This window comes from Narcine bancroftii, chromosome 12 (assembly GCF_036971445.1).
Source record: "Narcine bancroftii isolate sNarBan1 chromosome 12, sNarBan1.hap1, whole genome shotgun sequence".
Taxonomy (NCBI): Eukaryota; Metazoa; Chordata; class Chondrichthyes; order Torpediniformes; family Narcinidae; genus Narcine; species Narcine bancroftii.
In genome coordinates this window covers 61286978-61307214 of record NC_091480.1, presented here as the reverse complement: position 1 = coordinate 61307214, position 20237 = coordinate 61286978, and the positions used below count along the sequence as shown (strand labels likewise).

The 20237-nt window shown below is 39.2% G+C and overlaps 1 protein-coding gene across 1 annotated transcript in view; it reads left to right on the top strand.

The window, feature by feature from the left end:
* Positions 1 to 20237, top strand: part of LOC138747241 (low-density lipoprotein receptor-related protein 1-like) — a 226791-nt gene that overhangs the window by 153976 nt on the left and 52578 nt on the right. Inside the window, 4 exon segments of the mRNA XM_069906283.1 lie at positions 8981 to 9100; positions 9573 to 9686; positions 11266 to 11418; positions 12250 to 12372. Coding sequence (XP_069762384.1) covers positions 8981 to 9100; positions 9573 to 9686; positions 11266 to 11418; positions 12250 to 12372 — 510 coding nt within the window.

Below are 20237 nucleotides of genomic sequence, written 5' to 3'. Positions count from 1 at the left end.
ACATCAAGCGCTGAAGAGCTGGCTCTGAATGGGCAACTAAAGCGGCATCGTCTGCAAAGAGTAGTTCACGGACAAGTTTCTCTTGTGTCTTGGTGTGAGCTTGCAGGTGCCTCAGATTGAAGAGACTGCCATCCGTGCGGTACCGGATGTAAACAGCGTCTTCATTGTTGGGGTCTTTCATGGCTTGGTTCAGCATCATGCTGAAGAAGATTGAAAAGAGGGTTGGTGCGAGAACACAGCCTTACTACAAGAGAAAAGGTACTGGAGAAGACAATGGAAAAAGTAAGAGAGGGCAACAAACCACTGGAGTATAAAGGGCAAAAAATCTTCATTTATCCAGATATAAGTTTTGAACTCCTAAAGAAGAGAAAAGAGTTCAATACAGCAAAAGCGATTTTATGGAAGAAAGGATATAAATTTACACTGAAGCATCCTGCGGTATTGAAAATATTTATTCCAGGACAACAAAACAGACTGTTCTCGGATCCAGAAAAAGCATGAAAATTTGCAGAACAATTACAAAAATAGACTGAGGGATGAAGACGGGTAATGAGAGCAAAAATGATCACGATTGATATGTATGTGGGTAAAGACAAAAATAGACTGAGGGATGAAGACGGGTAATGAGTGTAAAAATGACCACGATTGATATGTTTGCGGGTAAAGAGGTATAAGAGTGAATAGAGACAATGGGCATATGTGAAAGTATCTGTAATTAGAGGAAAACATAGATAGTATAGACAAGAATTAATAAGGGAAGGTAATGGAATAGAGAGAATAAGGAGGGAATTAAAAGAGTGACCTTTGTGACATATGAAAAGTGAAATCTTTTCTGGGGGGGGCTGGGTGGGAGAAAAGAGCAGTCACTGCAAAATCAGTTGACGCTTGCGAGTGGATTCGCAAATCCAAATGGAGAGGGGAGATGTGGTTGTCCGACAAGGGATAAAGGACAACTCAGGAGGGGAAGGGGAGATTGGGGATAAAGAAGATAGAAATAGGAGAATAAGGAAAATGTTGGATGTTGTAGGAATGTTGTCTGGTAAAGAGTTGAAAATAAGAAAACAGAAATGGAAAAGGAGGAAAGGTAATGATGGAAAAACGGAAAGAGAAGATAAACAAAATATAAAATGGCTACGCTGAACTATATGACTCTAAATATTAATGGAATACATAACCAAATTAAAAGGAAGAAACTACTAAATTTACTGAAAAAGGAAAAAATAGATATAGCATTTGTCCAAGAAACACACTTAACTGAATTGGAGCACAAGAAATTAAAGAGAGATTGGGTAGGACATGTAACAGCAGCATCGTATAATTCAAAAGCAAGAGGAGTGGCTCTATTAATTAGCAAAAATGTGCCATTTAAAATAGAAGAGGAAATAATAGATCCAGCAGGGAGATATGTTATGATAAAATGTCAGATATATTCGGAGCTTTGGAATCTACTTAATATATATTCACCTAACGAAGAAGATCAAAAGTTTATGCAAGATATCTTTTTGAAGGTAGCTAATACGCAAGGGAACATACTAATAGGAGGGGATTTCAATCTGAATTTGGATCCAAATATGGATAAAACGGGGAAAAAAATTAACAGGAAGAACAAAGTAACCAAATTTATAATTAAATCAATGCAAGAAATGAAACTTGTGGACATATGGAGGAAACAAAACCCAAAAGAAAAGGAATACTCATACTACTCGACTAGACATAAAACATACTCAAGAATAGACCTATTTTTGTTATCAGCGAGTATGCAGGATAGAGTAAGAAAAACAGAATATAAAGCGAGAATGCTATCGGACCATTCACCCTTAATACTGACAGTAAAGCTAGAGGACATCCCTCCAAGAATGTATAGATGGAGATTAAACCCCATGCTACTTAAAAGACAGGATTTTAGAGAACTTAATGAAAAACAATTAAAAATGTACTTTGAAGTAAATACTGAATCAGTGGAAGATAAGTTTATACTATGGGACGCAATGAAAGCATTCATTAGAGGACAAATAATAAGTTATGCAACCAAGATGAAGAAGGACTATAATCAGGAAACAGAGCAGTTGGAAAGGGAAATAAAAAACATAGAAAAAAAATTAGCAATAAAGGAAGATACAACCAAAAGAAGAGAATTGGCGGATAAAAAAATAAAATATGAAACATTACAAACATATAAGGTGGAGAAGAATATAATGAAGACAAAACAGAAATATTATGAACTAGGTGAAAAAACACACAAAATCTTAGCATGGCAGCTTAAGACAGAGCAAACTAAGAAAATGGTATTGGCAACAAGGAAAAAAGACAAACAAATTACATATAATCCAAAAGAAATTAAGGAAAACTTCAGAGAATTCTATGAACAATTATACCGAACTGAAAACGAAGGGAAAGAAGGGAAAATAGATGAATTTTTGACTAAAATTGAACTACCAAAACTACAAATAGAGGAACAAAATAAATTAACAGAACCATTTGGAACAGTAGAAATACAAGAGATAATAAAAAATTTACCAAATAATAAGACACCAGAAGAGGATGGACTCCCAATAGAATTCTACAAAACATTTAAAGATCTAATAATACCGCCCCTCCTGGATGTAATCAACCAGATTGATGAGACACAAAACTTACCAGATTCATGTCAAACAGCAATAATTTCAGTGATACTAAAACAAGGGAAAGATCCACTCTCACTAGCGTCATATAGACCAATATCTCTGCTAAACACAGATTATAAGATAATAGCTAAACTATTAGCAAACAGATTAGCAGAACAGGTACCGAAAATGGTAAATTTAGACCAAACTGGATTTATCAAAAAAAGACGCACAACAGACAATATTTGTAAATTTATTAACTTAATTCATGCAATAGAAGGAAATAAAGCACCGGCAGTAGCAGTTGCTTTAGACGCAGAGAAGGCCTTCGACAGAGTAGAATGGAATTACTTGTTCAAAGTATTGCAAAAATTCAGTTTACCGGAGAAGTATATTAATTGGATTAAAGCATTATATGAGGGACCGTTAGCGAAAGTGACAGTAAATGGACATGTATCAAAGCAACTTAACTTAAGCAGGTCAACGCGGCATGGATGCCCACTATCACCATTATTGTTTGCGCTAGCTATAGAACCACTAGCAGAATCGATAAGAATAGATAATAATATAAAAGGAATAAAAATAAAAGACAGGGAATATAAAATCAGTCTATTTGCGGATGATGTGATAGTGTACTTAACAGAACCAGAACTATCAATAAAAGAACTATATAAGAAATTGAAGGAATATGGAGAAGTGTCGGGATACAAGATAAACGTAAATAAAAGTGAAGCAATGCCTATGAATAACGCGGATTTCTCAAAATTTAAGGAGGAATCCCCATTCAGATGGCAAATGCAGGCAATAAGATACCTAGGTGTGCAAATAAACAAAAATCTAGGCCAATTATATAAACTCAATTACAATCCACTAATGAAAAAATTACAGGACGATTTAGAGCATTGGAAAGAGCTACCACTAACACTGATAGGAAGGATAAACTGTATTAAAGTGAACATTTTTCCAAGGATACTATACTTATTTCAGGCATTGCCAATACAACTGACAGAAAAATTCTTCAAAGAGTTAAAGAAAATAATAAGGAGATTTTTATGGAGAGGGGGGAAACCGAGGATAGCACTAGATAAATTAACAGAATGGTATAAACAAGGAGGCTTACAATTGCCAAACTTCAAAAATTATTATAGAGCCGCACAATTAAGGTACCTATCAGATTTTTATCAAACAAGGGAAAAACCAGACTGGACGAGACTAGAATTAGATAAAATAGGGGAAAAGATACCTGAACACATATTATATAAATGGGACGAAAAATTGGTACAACATAGAACTTCTCCAGTATTACACCATCTCCTCAATATATGGAAGAAGATTCATGTAGAAAGAAATAAAACAAATTATCAAATACCAAAACTAATATTGACGCAAAATAAGCTACTCCCTTTTACAATAGACAACCTTTCCTTTAGAAAATGGGAAAAAAAGGGATTAAAAGAATAGAAAATTGTTTTTCAGGAAGTAGATTCTTATCCTTTGAACAAATGAGAGATAAGTACAATATAACTGGAGATACAGCGCTGGCATATTACCAACTGAGATCCTACTTGAAAGATAAATTAGGAAGCAATTTGAGTTTACCAGAGGGAAGTAACCTTGAATATGTGATTACAGATACAATGTTAATCAAAAGATTTATAACAAATATGTATATTAAACTGCAAGAAAAGGAGAATGAGGAAACAAATGGTAAAACTAAACAAAAATGGGAACAAGATTTAAATATAAAGATAAAAAAGGAAACATGGGAGAAATTATGTTCTGGAACGATGAGAAATACAATAAATACGAGGCTGCGTATGATACAATATAATTGGTTACACAGACTATACATTACACCGCAAAAGTTAAATAAATGGGACCCAACAGTATCTGATAGATGTTTTCAATGTAAAAAAGAAAGGGGAACAACAATTCATGCAATCTGGACATGTGAGAGAGTAGAAAAATTTTGGGATGATCTCAATCAGATATTAAATAAAATAACAGAAAACAATATACCAAAGAATCCAGAGATCTTTCTCCTAAGTAACATAAAAAATAAAGAATTTGGAATTGACTTGGAAGATGCACAAAAAAGATTTGTCAAGATAGCCCTAGCCGTAGCAAAAAAATGTATTATGTCAACCTGGAAATTGGAAGATAATTTGAAAATACAACAATGGTATATAGAAATGAATAAATGTATTCCATTAGAAAAAATAACATATAGTTTAAGAAATAATATTGAAATATTCGAACAAGTATGGGAGCCTTACATTAAATACAATAGCGAAAACCTACCGGGAACAAACATTACCTTAGTTGATGGAAGAAGAAGAAAAGAAAAGAATGGACTCAGTAGAATTTCTGGTGTATTTTTGTTGAATGACAACATTGTCTGACTGAATTAATGCAACCTAGATTGTATACCTAAAATGGATGAGGGGGGGGGGTGGGGGGGTGGCTTGGGAGGAGGGAGGGGGGGGGGGGAGAAAAAGTCACTGTAAATGTGTGAAAAAGAAAAAGTGTATATCATGGCTATTGTGATTTATGGTGTGAAAAATAAAAAATTTTAAAAAAAAAAGAATTATTATCATCAGCTCAAATGAGATTTTTCACTTTTTTTAAAGTAGAAAAACTGGCGTGGGATAAAATAGAATTGGATAAAATAGGAGAGAGATTAGCAGAGAAATTCATATATAAATGGGATTCAAAATTAATAACCAGTGTTAAAAGGGACACCATCATTAAAACACAATTACTGTTTGGAACAAGATAAATAACAAAATCGAAACCAAAGTAAGTAAATCACCTAAGATGCCTTTGATTCAAAATTATCAGTTTTTAACTACTTGGTTTAGTAAAGGGATTATAAATATCGAAGATTGTTATGAACAATTGAGGAATAAGTATGGGATACCTAGAAAGACTCCTTGTTGTTATTTTCAATTGAGAGCATATTTCAGGGAAAAGTTAGGTCCAGAGATGTGGTTACCCATTTGTAGTGAGGTGGAAACTTTTATTAGGAGAGGAGATACGAATAAATTTACTTCTGCAATGTATCTTTTATTACAAACAGAAACTCCTAAACAGAGAGTGCATAAATCTCGACAGAAATGGAGTTGGATTTGAATGTTACAGTTGATGAGTGAAGATGGTTAGATCTCTGTCGAGATTGTATGATAAAGTTGATGTGGGATTTTCAATTTGGAGGTTTAAGATTACCAAAATTTCAATATTATTATGAGGCAGCTCAATTTAAATTTCTTAGTGCTCTAATGAATATGGAGGATCCGCCTAGTTGGGCAAAGATAGAAATGGCAGTCATTTTAGAAAAATTTCCATATGAATTTTTGATTCGATGGATTAAAAATTTAATACGAACTTATGATGTACCAATATTGAAACATTTAATGAATTTATGGATGAGTAAACTTAATAAATTGGGGCTTAAAAATAAGTGATCTGGGCGATTGCCATTATATAATAATCAACTTGTTCCTTTTACAGTCTCCAATATCATTTTAAAACAATAGGAAAGGAATAAAAAATTTATCAGATTGTTTTTTCGAAGGATGTTTTTGTTCTTTTGAGGAACTACAAAGGAAATTTGGTATTAGTGGAAACTCTGTATTTGTGTATTATCAGTTAAGATCATTTGTAAAAAGATATGTGGTCGGCATATGATTCTATTGCCTGAAACTAGTTTTGAGAAATATGTGCTTTCAATACCAAAAAAAGGGGTATATATCTGATTTATATTGTATTGTACAAGAAAATGAAAGTAAGAAAGATTGGGATAAAGATAAGTTGAAATGGGAAAAAGATTCAGGTTCTACAATAGCTGAAGAAGCCTGGATGGAAATTTGTCAAAATAGTATTCGGAAATTGATTAATGCTAGATTAGCGATGATTAATTATAATTTTATACATCAATTATATTTAACACCAGAGAAATTTTAAAAATTTGGTCTTAGTAAGTTAGATTGTTGTTTTCGCTGTGATCAGACGGCTAATACTTTTTTACATACTGTTTGGTTTTGTGACCGATTGCAACAGTTTTGGAAAGGTATTCAATCTATATTTAATAGTTTATATAATATCTATGTTGTATTAGATCCTGATATATTTTTATTAGGGAATATGCAATCATTAATTGACTTAGGATTAAATGATTATCAGATTTCTTTTATCTATTTAGCCTTAGTGGTGGCCAAGAAATGCATAGCGCTTACTTGGAAAGATAGAAAAATATTAACTTTGGATAGGTGGTGCTTAGAGATGAAATCCTGTTTAATTATGGAAAAGATATCTTTCTCAATTCAAGATAAGCTGTCTTTTTATAAGCTGAAGTGGACTCCATTTGTTAAGTACATGCAATTAAGTTTAACTTAAATATGTTTTTAAGTGTGATATTTTAGATTTGATGATTCTTTTTTTTCATTATTATTTTTCTTGTAGGTGAGTGTTTTTTTTAATATATATATAATTTTATTAATTTTACTAACTCTTCACTCTTTATTTTGGGGGTCAAGGGTGGGTTTTTTTTAATATAGATTTTATTTTTTCTTAGTGGCCGTATGGGGGGGGGGGTTAGTTGGATTTAAGTTAGGTTACTAATGTTGTATTGTAATCTTATTATTTTATTTTTTATCTTTTCTTTAAATGTAATTTTTCTTTTTATTCTTGTGATTAAATCTTTAAATAAAGTTTTAAAAAAAAAGAGATTGTATGACAAATACTATTAATGTAAGGTAAAGATTAGTTCAGTCCAATTTTTTACACCAGTTATATTTGATGCCACAAAAATTGAATAGAATGAAATCAGATTTATCAGATGAATGTTTTCGATGTGGTGAAGAGACAGGAACTTTTTTTGCACTCAACTTGGTCATGCTCCAAGGTAAGACCACTTTGGGTGGTTTATTCCTATTGGGGGATGTAGAAGGAACAAGACCTAAGTGGAAGTTATAAACATACCAAATGAAATTTGTTAAAATAGCATTATCAAGGAAATGTATTACGGTGACCTGGACATGGGATTCACATTTGGGGATGGGAAGATGGAAAGCAGAAATTCAAAGCTCCTTGGAGAAAACTACATACAATTTGAGAAATAAATATGGTATATTTTTGCGAATTTTGAGCCCATATATGCAAATTTTAGGTATAAATGCCTCTTGAGACCTATGTTGACCTTCTTCCTTAAATTGATCATGTAAACCCTGTTGGAGTGCAGTGTGTTGGGGAGCGATCCTCCGAGCCATCTTAACCTCGAGGCTCTCTTTCTTATTTTATATTACACACATATATTTTTGGGGGTTGGGGGAGGGAGAGAAGGAGAGAGGTTATAACCATCATGTAATGAATTAAGTTCTCTCCAATTTAAAGATTTATAATTTTGTATAATGGTTTTAGTAATGAAATGTATGAAGCATTTTAAATAAAATATTCAAAAAAAGAGGGTTACGGGATAGGGAGGGTTTAGTACTTCTTTTTTGGAAGGAATATATGGGTTGGCACAACATCAAGGGCCGAAGGGCCTGTACTGTGCTACATTGTTCTATCGCATTCCATCAGATTCAGGGACAGATTCTTTCCTGCCGTGTCAGACTCCTGAACGAACGTCACACGGGTGAAATGGTGGTATCTCTGCTCCAATCTCACTGATCTCGCTCTGTACCCCTGCTGTCTCTACTATGACCTCTATGTTGGATCATGTGTGAGATGTCCAACTGTCTGCCCACAAAATAACCCCTATCATTGCATATTGAATGTGTGACGGTCGTGGCAAAGACATGTGCTTTTTGCCATCACAGAGTGAGTACAGCAGGTTCTCCATTATCTGGGGAAAGTGGGCCATGGAGGGGCAGATGGAGGTCAACTCAGACATGTGTGAGGTGTTGCACTTTGGAAGGTTAAACTGGGGCAGGACTGACGCAGTGAATTGTGGAACATGGAGGCATAGAGGGTAGAGGTCTATTGTCCCCCGCAAGTGGAGAGACAGGGTGGTGAAGAAGTATGGCGTGCTTCCCTTCAAGGGTCGGGGTATCACGTGCAGGAGCACAGAGGACATGTTATGGATGGTGCAAATATTTGCTTAGTCAGCACAGGTCACGAGAGAGGCTTGTACCACCTCACTGCTGATGTGGTCCAGGGAGTGAGCTTCTCTCCACCAGAGGTCTGTAACCAGCTTCTTGGCCTTGGTGAGGGAGAGGTTGCTCACCTACCAATTCTCTGTGCCCTCTCCTCTGCCCATATATGAAGGCTGGGGCCAGGGGGATTGAGGAGACAGTTGAGCCTCAACCTTTCACATGGGTCCAGAGATACTGACCGTCTACAGTCACAATGCTCTCAGTCTTTCTCATTGTTTTCAGGTAACCGCAAGTGTAAAAAAGGATACAGACGATGCCTGAATGGTCGGTGTGTCCCCATTGGTAACTGGTGCAACGGTGTAGACGATTGTTCCGATAACTCTGACGAGGCGTTCTGTAACAGTGAGTCGTGGAAGGGGCAGGGAGCGCCGTGGGGGGAGGGTTGTGGGAGGAGGGAGCATCATGGGAGGGAGGGAGGGTTGTGGGGGGAGTCCATGGGTAGGGGTGTTTGGGGGGGCAGAGGGTTGGGGCTTAGTCCATGAGAGGGAGCATTGAGGGGAGCACAGTGGGAGGGGAGGGAGCATTGTGGGTGAGGGGAGTCCATGGGGATGGAGCATTGTGGAGAGAGTGTTGTGGGGGGGGGGGCGACCGTGGGAGGGAGTGCCATGGTGGGGAAGCGTTGTGGGAAGGGAGGGAGCATTATGGGGGGGACGGAGAAGTAGGAAGGCTGAGTGCTGTGGGATGGTTGGGCGAGAGGATGAAGCATAACACTGCAGGAGGGTTAGTATAATTGGCGTGAGAATGCCCTGTGTTTATGGTGGGGAAGGGCTGAATGGTCTTCATGAATACTGTCATCACTTTTTGTGTTCTGTAGAAACCAGCTGTCTGCTGGAGGAGTTTCGATGCAGAGATGGAACCTGCGTGGGCAACTCCACCCTGTGTAACCAAGTCGTGGACTGTCCAGACGCTTCTGACGAGATGAATTGCAGTTAGTACAGCTTTAACCATGAGGAGGGAGTGTGGGGAGGGGCCGGGTCAAAAGGAGGGGTGGTGAGGGAGAGTCCATGATGAAAGTGTGGTGGTGTGGAGGGAGGGGCAGTGAAGAGTGGGCAGGGAGGAGGAGAGGTCAGATTCTGTTTCTGGTGGAACTGTACATTTTATATCTTGTGTTCGTTTGTTTTTCAATGTATAACGTAGAAAGATTTAATCATCAAATCTATTCTTCCCCTCCATCTACCCCTCTGTCTCCCCCCTTCTCCCCCTGCGTTTTCCCATCCTCCCCCTGCGTTTTCTCAATCTCCCCCTGCGTTTTCTCAATCTCCCCCTGCGTTTTCTCAATCTCCCCCTGCGTTTTCCCATCCTCCCCCTGCGTTTTCCCATCCTCCCCCTGCGTTTTCCCATCCTCCCCCTGCGTTTTCCCATCCACCCCCTGCGTTTTCCCATCCTCTCCCTGCGTTTTCCCATCCTCTCCCTGCGTTTTCCCATCCTCTCCCTGCGTTTTCCCATCCTCTCCCTGCGTTTTCCCATCCTCTCCCTGCGTTTTCCCATCCTCTCCCTGCGTCTGCCCCTTTTCTCCTCCGTCTGCCCCTTTTCTCCTCCGTCTGCCCCTTTTCTCCTCCGTCTGCCCCTTTTCTCCTCCGTCTGCCCCTTTTCTCCTCCGTCTGCCCCTTTTCTCCTCCGTCTGCCCCTTTTCTCCTCCGTCTGCCCCTTTTCTCCTCTGTCTGCCCCTTTTCTCCTCTGTCTGCCCCACCTCCTGCGTCTCCCACTCCCCCTGCGTCTCCCCTCCCCCTGCGTCTCCCCTCCCCCTGCGTCTCCCCTCCCCCTGCGTCTCCCCTCCCCCTGCGTCTCCCCTCCCCCTGCGTCTCCCCTCCCCCTGCGTCTCCCCTCCCCCTGCGTCTCCCCTCCCCCTGCGTCTCCCCTCCCCCTGCGTCTCCCCTCCCCCTGCGTCTCCCCTCCCCCTGCGTCTCCCCTCCCCCTGCGTCTCCCCTCCCCCTGCGTCTCCCCTCCCCCTGCGTCTCCCCTCCCCCTGCGTCTCCCCTCCCCCTGCGTCTCCCCCTTCTCTTCCGCATGTCCCCCTGCGTCCCCCCTTCTCCCCCACATCTCCCCACCCTTCTCCCCTCCATCTCCCCGTCCTCCTCCCTCCCTGTCCTCCTCCCTCTCCCTTCTCCCCCCACCATTCTCCCCCCGCCCTTGTCCCCCGCCCTTGTCCCCTGCCCTTGTCCCCTGCCCTTGTCCCCTGCCCTTGTCCCCTGCCCTTGTCCCCTGCCCTTGTCCCCTGCCCTTGTCCCCTGCCCTTGTCCCCTGCCCTTGTCCCCTGCCCTTGTCCCCTGCCCTTGTCCCCTGCCCTTGTCCCCTGCCCTTGTCCCCTGCCCTTGTCCCCTGCCCTTGTCCCCTGCCCTTGTCCCCTGCCCTTGTCCCCTGCCCTTGTCCCCTGCCCTTGTCCCCTGCCCTTGTCCCCTGCCCTTGTCCCCTGCCCTTCTCCCACCGCCCTTCCCCTCCATCCCCCATTCCCCTCCCTTCTCCCCCATCCCTCCCCCACCCCACCTCCCTCATTCTCCCCTGCACAGCCGCTGTCACAGACTGCCGTCACTACTTCCATCTTGGGGTGAAAGCTGAATCGTTTGTGAAGTGCCTTGCCACCTCACTCTGCTATCTCACTTCCTGGATATGTGATGGCTCCAATGACTGCGGGGACTACTCTGATGAACAAAATTGTCCAGGTAAAACCTTCCCTACCTGTTCAGGTTCTTGCTGCCATCATCTGCTGCAACCTGTGCATCTCTTGGGAGCCCAGTGTTTCATCCCCATCCTGAAACGCTCCCGGGGAAAGTCAAGTTGTGCTGCACCCTCGAGATGCCCCAATGTGATCGAGGATACGATGGACCTAGTTTCCAGGGAGTGTAAAGGGGGTGGGAGATGTGTCCTGGGAGTACAAAGCGTGCAGGAAACGGGATCCCCGGGGAGTGTAAAGGGGGCAGGAGATGGGGTCCCCGGGGAGTGTAAAGGGGGCAGGAGAACGGTCCCAGGGAGTGTAAAGGGGGCAGGAGACAGGGTTCCCAGGGAGTGTAAAGGAAGTGCAAGATGGGGTCTTGGCAAGTGTAAAAGGAGCAAGGGAAGGGTCCCAGGGAGAGTAAAGGGAGCAGGAGATGGGATCTTGGCGAGTGTAAAGGAAGTGAGAGAAGGGTCTCGGGGGGATGTAAAGGGGGCGGGAGACAGGGTCCCAGGGAGTGTAAAGGGGGTGGGAGACAGGGTCCCGGAGAGTGTAAAGGGGGCGGGAAACAGGGTCCTGGGGAGTGTAAAGGGGTGGGAGATGTGGTCCCAGGCAGTGTAAAGGGAGCGAGAGAAGGGTCTCGGAGTGTGTAAAGTGGCGGGAGATGGGGTCCTGGGGAGTGTAAAGGGAACAGGAGACGTGGTCGCAGGGAGTTTTGTGTGAGTATTTGAGTGTGAAGCATGGAACCACACTACTACCTACCTGTTGATTTTTTTTTTTACCTCTGACAGTTTGAGAGGAGCTGGGGTAGCCAAATTTTCTGCTCTTTTTGTTTTTCCAGACCCAAGAAAGTCAAAGTGCAACACTAACTATTTTGCCTGTGAGAGTGGACGCTGCATCCCCTCCTCCTGGGTGTGTGACATGGAGCACGATTGTGAAAAGGGGGAAGACGAGACTCATTGCCGTAAGTGCCTGCCAAATGTCCTCTGCAACAGACCAGAGAGAAGCTGAATGGTCTCCTGTGTAGGTGCAACAGACTGGAGAGGGGCTGAATGGACTCCTGTGACAAGCCAGAGTGGTTCTGAACAGACTCCTGTCCCTGTTTTAACAGGCCGGAGAGGAGTTGAATGGTCTCCTCCCGCTGTAACAGGCCAGATAGGACCTGACCCAGTGTAACAGGCTGGACACTGTTTGCAGATGTTTGCAGAGGGGTATGGCGAAGGAGGGGAGTCTAAAGCTAGAGGGACAGGTTTAAGGGGAGAGATATAAAGGGGACCTGAGGGGCACTTTCTTCACACAGAGGGTGGTGGGTGTGTAGAACAAGCTGCCCCAGGAAGTGGTGGAGGTGGGGGACTATTAAATTTGGACCATGTTTTATTCAATGGATTAAATTATTATATTTATGTCCTTACTAACTCACAACAATCAAACCTTTTAATCTTCAAGGGATACTCATCAAGGCTGTCCTTTAAGTCCATTAGTTTTTGACTTGATCTTAGAGCTGTTAGCAATTGCCTTTCGCAAGTGTGGAGATTTTTCAGGGATTTATAGGAAAGGTTTTGAACATAAAGTTTCCTGATACGCAGATGATCTTTATCTTTTTATAGCTAATCCAGAGATTTTGCAATTCCTGTTATCTGTTCTCTCAATTTAGTCAGTTCACAGGGTATAAGCTGAATCTGCATAAAAGTGAACCTTTACCCTTAAATGTTCCTATTCCTAGGTATTTTAATTTCCCTTTTAAGATTGTGGAAGATCAATTTACTTATCTTGTTATTGCAATTACCAAGAACTATAAACATTTTTTATGGAAAATTTTTCTATTTTACTTAAACAGGTTAAATTGTCTCTAAATGATCACTTTTGTCAATTTCTATGATTGGTCGTATTAATTCTATTAAAATGAACATCTTACCTAGACTTTTGCATCTTTTCCAATCTACACCAGTTTTTATTCCTCAATCCTTTTTTGATTCACTTGATTCGCTCCTATCTTCTTGTATAAGGCAAGGAAAACGTCCCCGCTTGTAGAAAGTCCCTTCTTTAAAAATCAGAAAGGAACGGAGGTTTGGCGTGTCCTCATTTTAGATTTTATTATTGGGCGATCAATATATGTCATTTGATTCTTTTGTAGCAATTTGATAATAGAGTTGACAGCCCAAATGGAATTAAATTTTACTAAGGATATTTCCTTGTTGGCAATTCTTGGGTCTTCTTTATCTCTTTCTTCTTATAAATTAACTGACAACGCGATCATTAAACGCAGTTTGAGATAATAGGCACAATTTCAAAGATTTTTTGTATTTCAGACTTTTTCTCTTTTTCAATTATATCCAATCATCTTCTCCAGCCTTCTTTGCAAGACGTAACTTTTAATGGGTGGCATAGAGTAAATGTCTTAAAGACATTTTTATGGACAACAATTTTGCATCCTTTGAACAATTGGTTTTAAAATTTAATTGAGGTAAAGTTCATTTTTTTTAGATATTTATAAATCACCGTATATTTTGGTGTTTAAGTCGACCGGCGTATAAGTCAACACCCCCCCCTTTTCACCCTCATTTTAAGGGTTTTATGGTATATCTGGCATATAAGTTGATCCCCAAAGCTCACATGGATTTATCTGCGGACATTGGCTGGAGGAGATTGCTATCATGGAGGATCCATCACAACACTGCACACGACGAAAATATGAAGCAAGCTTTAAGTTAAAAGTGATAGAAATGGCCGAGAAAACCAACAAGTGAGCTGCTGCAAGAAATTTGATGTGCTTGAGAAGTTGGTAAGAGACTGGAGAAAGAAAAGAGATTTTAAGAAAAATACCAAAAATGCAATGTTTGTTGAGAAAAGGAATCTCTCGTAGGCTGGAGTTGGAAACATAAAAACATAATAGGAGCAGGACTTGGCCATCTGGCCCGTTCATCCTGCTCCGCCATTCAATAAGGTCATGGCTGATCTGATCATTGACTCAATGTAAAAATCTATCTAACTGAACCTTAAATATGTTTAATGAAGTCACCTCAACTGCATCCCTGGGCAGAGAATACCACAGATTCACTACACTGTGGAAAAAACAGTTTTTCCTCATCTCCGTCTTAAATCTACTCCCCTGAATCATGAGGCTGTGTCCCCTAGATTGAGTCTCACCTATCAGTGAAAACAATTTTCCTGTCTCTATCTATCCCTTTCATAATTTACATGTTTTTATAAGATCTCCTCGTAGGTCAACCCCCTCATCTCCAGGATCAACCTGGTGAACCCCCTCTGGACTGCCTCCAAGGCCAGTCTATCTTTCCTCAAGTATGGAGACCAGATCTGCACCCAGTGCTCCAGGTACGGCCTCACCAATACCTTGTATAGTTGCAGCATGACCTCCCTGCTCTTGAATTCAATTCCTCTAGTGATGAAGGCCAAAATTCCATTTGTCTTCTTAATAACTTGCTGTACCTGCAACCCAACTTTTGCGATTCATGCACAAGCCCTCCCAAGTCCTGCACTACAGCATGCTGCAGTTTTCCACCATTTAAATAATAATCTACTCTTCTATTTTTCCTACCAAAGTGGATGACCTCACCTTTTTTTTGGATAACTTTATTTATAATCAATAATAGATAATACATACAAAATACAATGTAATACATATTTTATCCCATAATACCCCTACCCCCCCATCCCTATCTCTCCCACCCCACCCAACCCCCCACTAATCTAACCCCCCAAAAAAATGAAAAGAAAGATGGAGGAGGATAATTGAAGCAATACATTTAGATATGTCATGGTTTGGGATCACACCACCCATGTGTGGAAAAATATTTTAACAATTAGTATGCATCCAATCCACGTACAACCTCCAAACTTTAACAAAAAAAAGATAATTATTTCGTAAGTTATATGTTATCTTCTCTAAAGCAATGCATGACTTCATCTCCATATACCATTGTTGAATATTCAATTGAATCTCATTCTTCCATGTAACTAGCTACTGCTAAGGCCAACCTCAAAAAGGCAATTTGAGATTTATCTAATTTTAACTCAAAACACAATGATTTAATATTACCCAATAAAAATATCGTAGGGTCAAATTGAATTTTAAATTTAAACATGACTTCCAAAAATTATTTAATTTTATTCCAAAAAGGTTTAACTGTCTCACATAGCCAAACCGAATGTAATAAGGTTCCTACTTCCTTAGGACATCTAAAACAAAAATCTGAAGTGACATATTTAAATTTATTTAATTTCTCAGGAGTTAAATATAATTGATGAATAAAATTATAATGAAACAATCTATACCTCACATTCACAATTTTAGTCACACTATCGTCACATATCAACATCCACTCTTCCAGGGAGATAGACATCCCCAAGTCTTTCTTCCATTTCACTCTCGTCTTATCTACATCTGGCTTGGGGGTTTTAACCTGCAATAAATTATACATATTCGAGATGAAACCCTTCCTAGTACCATCAATAATTAAACTCTCAAATTTAGATCATCTAGGAAGACACAAGGTGCGCCCAAAATTTTCTAACAATAAAGCTTTAACCTGATAATAAGTTTTAAAAAAAGTTCTCTCATTCTTTGAAAAGAAATAAGATGTTGTGCCTCATAACAATCTTCTACCAATTTCACTCTTTTTTGTTCCCATAACTTCAATAATTGATTGTTAATCGTAAATGGTAAAAGTTTATTTTGATATAAAGTCGTCTTAGCTGAAATTTTACCTTCCATACCTAACAGCTCATTCTTATTTATCCATAACTCAAGCAAATGTTTCAATGCAGGTAAATCATAACCACATAATAACTGAGAATTCCATCAATAAATAAATTGATCCATCCTCTTTTCACCAATCTGAGATAATTCAGTAGTAGCCCAAACCAAAGGGCTATCCACTTGAAACATTCTATTTATAAATTTTAATTGAGCTGATTCATAATAATGTTGAAAATTAGGTAATTGTAAACCACCCAATGCATTTTTCCATGTTAATTTTTGTATTGAAACTCGCTATTTTGTCTTTCCACAAGAACTTTCTTATCAAGGAGTTAATATCCTTAAAAAATTTATAAGGTATCTTGCATGGATTGGAATGAAACAAGTATCGAATTTGAGGAAAAATATTCATCTTTGATACAATTCACCTGACGTACTAATGTTATTGGTAAATCCTTCCACCTATTCAAATCATCTTTAATTCTAGTCAATAATGGTAAATAAATTAATCTAAATAAATAATCATAATTATTATCAATAATAATACCCAAATATTTAATACGATCAGGCCATCTAAACTTCATAATCTGTCTACATAACGAATAATCCATCTCCGCCAAAGGCATAATTTCACTCTTCTCCCAATTTACCTTATAACCAGATACCACCCCATACTGTTGCAAATGTTAATGTAAGGTCTCCAAAGATCATAAAGGATTAGTTAAATATATCAACACATCATTTGCAAAGAAATTTATCTTATATTCATTAGAATTCACCTTAATACCTGTTATCGCATTATCTTGCCTAATCATCTGCGCTAAAGGTTCAATAACCAATGCAAACAGAGCTGGTGACAAAGGACAACCCTGACTAGTTGATCTTGTTAATGTAAAAAGTAAAAATGTCTGACCATTCTTCACCAATCTCACAGTGGGACTTTTATATAAAGCCTTAACCCAACCAATAAAAAAAGGCCCAAAATTTAAACTTTTCCAAAACCTTCAACAAAAAGACCCACTCAACTCTAGCAAAGGCCTTTTCAACATCCAAAGAGATAGGTCAGATTGCTGCCGTGAAGTATTAATCAAAGAAATCAATTTTACTACATTGTCTGCTGAATAACGGTTCTTAATAAAACCTGCCTAAATCAGGTAAACATTTTGCTAGTCTATTAGCCAGAACCTTGGCTACTATCTTATAGTCCACATTTAACAATGAAATAGGTCTATATGATCCCACATTTAAGGGATCCCTATCCTTCTTGGGAATCACAGTAATAATTGCTTTAGAAAAAGAATCAGGTAAGGAAGCAACTTCAGCCGCCTGATCTAGAATATCCATCAACAAAGGAACTAACAAATCTTGAAACTCCTTATAGAATTCAGAAGTGAACCCATCATCGCCAGGCGATTTACCACTTGGCATATTTCAAAGTGCCTCTGTTAATTCACTAACAGTAAAACAAGCATCTAAATCCTTAACATCCCTATCATTTAAAGTAGGCAAATTTAAACCAGATAAAAATCAATAGCTACCTCATCCTGCCCTACCTCAGATGTATACAACTTCTCATAAAACTTGCAAAACACCATTAATTTCCAAAGGTTTATAAGTGATTTTCAACTGATACCGAATAACATTTATTGTCCTAGATGCCTTTTTTTTTTCAACTGCCATGCTAGGACCTTATGCGAGCGCATAATACCGTTGCTTAGTCCTCTGTAAAAGCCTTTTAAATTTATGTCTGTAATGAATTATACTGCAATTTTAAATTTACCAATCATTTTTTTATCCTCCATTGAAACACATTGTAAATCTTTCTCCAGAACCTCTAGCTCCTTCTCCAACTTATCAGGTTCTGCCATTCGTCGCTTCTTAACTTTAGCTGTATCACTAATAATTCTATTCTTGAAAAAGAATCATGTCAAAATGAATAAAATTAAAAATCTTTTTCCTTCGGATTTAATTTCTTCCATATATCTACTAAATTCAACTCCTTCATTAAGATCATCGACTGTTTAGCCATCTTAGTCCTAATTATAGTTTTAGGAGATTTATCCAATAATGGATCTAAGCAACAATTAAAATCACCTCCTATCATAATTTTATCATAAGACTGGTTCAAATTAAGAAAAAAATCCACCATAAATGTTTTATCATCATCATTTGGAGCATAGACATTCATTCAAGTCCTAGATTCTGAAAAAATTGTACAATTAACAATCAGAAGTCTACCAGCCACTTCAAAAACTGATTCCAATTTAAAAGGTAATTTCTTATTAATCGAAATAGCAACCCCTCTTGATTTAGAATTAAAAGATAATACTACCTGCCCAACCCGATCTCTTTTCAATTTCTGATGCTCCTTCTCAGTCAAATAAGTTTCCTTCAAAAAAGTTACATCAACTTTCAACTTTTTAAGATATGCCAATACCCTCTTTCTTTTAATGGGGTTATTAGTTAGCCCGTTAACATTAAAAGTAACAAAATTTAAATTAGCCATTTAAAGATTCTTCACTCCTCCCACCATAAATGGGGAAGTGTCTTCCCCACGACATCAATACACAAAAAATTAAACTCCACTAAAAGAAACAGAAAGGAAAGAATAAACCCATAATTAAAAAAAAAACCCTATATATATATATATATATATATATAAAATGAATACCCAATGGTATTACCTCCTTTGATCACGCAGGAGTGACAAATGCCACAAAGTGGCTGACGACATCAGAAGGATCTGCAGTTGGACCACCTCCTCCAAACAGAACAATAAAAAAATACAGATATTCATCTCAAGTATGAAACTCTTCTTCCAAATCACAATTCACGGTCATCATCGGTACCAACATCAATCAACTGGCGAGATTCCACCTCTCATTTACCATTTCTCTCCTTGGGATTAACAACAAGCTGCTGGGAATATTTATTCAAATTCTGACCCTGCTTTTTATCGGGTAGAGAATTAGCAAATTCCAAATCCTCTGCATCATCCAAAAAAAATTGAGACTGATACTCCCCATAAAATTTTTTTAAGACTGCAGGATAATGAAAAGCAAATTTATACCCTTTCCTCCAAAGAACAGCTTTAGCTGACTTAAATTCTTTACAACGTTTGATCACCGTTTGACTCAAATCAACATTAAAAAAAAGACCCTGTTATTTTTAACAAGCAAAGGCCCCTGATTATTTCTCGCATTTTGCACTGGAAATCTCAAAATCAATTCTCTATTCTGATCACGCAAACAACGTATCAAAATAGACCGGTGGTTGCCCAGGAAACGGCTTCCTCCGTATCACTCTATGAGCTCTATCCAGTTCCAGTCCATTTGGGAAAAACGTTGATCCCAAGACCTTCAGAATCCATTTTTGAAAAAACTGAACTGGATCCGGTTCCTCAAAATCCTCCGGAAGACCAACTATCTTAACGTTATTCTTCCGACTTTCGTTCTCCAAGGCATCAATCTTCTTTAACAAATTGGTCTTCTGTATTCCCCAACCAGTAATCAAATCCTTCCATCTGTTCCATCTTCTCTTTACAGAAATCAACATAATCTTTACAGTTAATAAACTCTTCTTCAGTCTTTTTAAATTTATCTTAAACTTTATCCACAGCTTTCAGACATTTAAGCCACATTCATTTTAATTGTAGATACTTCCCCTTTCATCTCTTTTGCTCCTTCATAACAGAAAAACCTTGGCTTATTTGTAAAGCCAAGTCAGCCTTAGAAGGTGAATCTAACTGGGCGGAGCCAGACTCTAATTTAGAAGCCTGGCTTACCCTTGGCCTACCCTGGAATACAGCAGTCTCTTCCTCCGTTAAAAACTGCTCCTCTTCCTCCAGTTCAATGATGCCTTCTTCCTCCTCCGTTGGGTAGTCAGCTGATGCAACTTGACTGCAAGTACAGACGCCCCCCACCCCCCCCCCCCCCCCAGCCCATGATCACTGCAGCCTGGGCCTTTTCAGGCGTTGTGCGTATGCACAAAAGTTCGTGCATGCGCAGTTGATCATCTTGCCTCAAGATCGATTGGTGCTGATCACTGGCGCCATCTTGCGCATCGGGACGCAGAGTCAGCACCGGTGTTGATAAAGCCCTACCCATGGACTG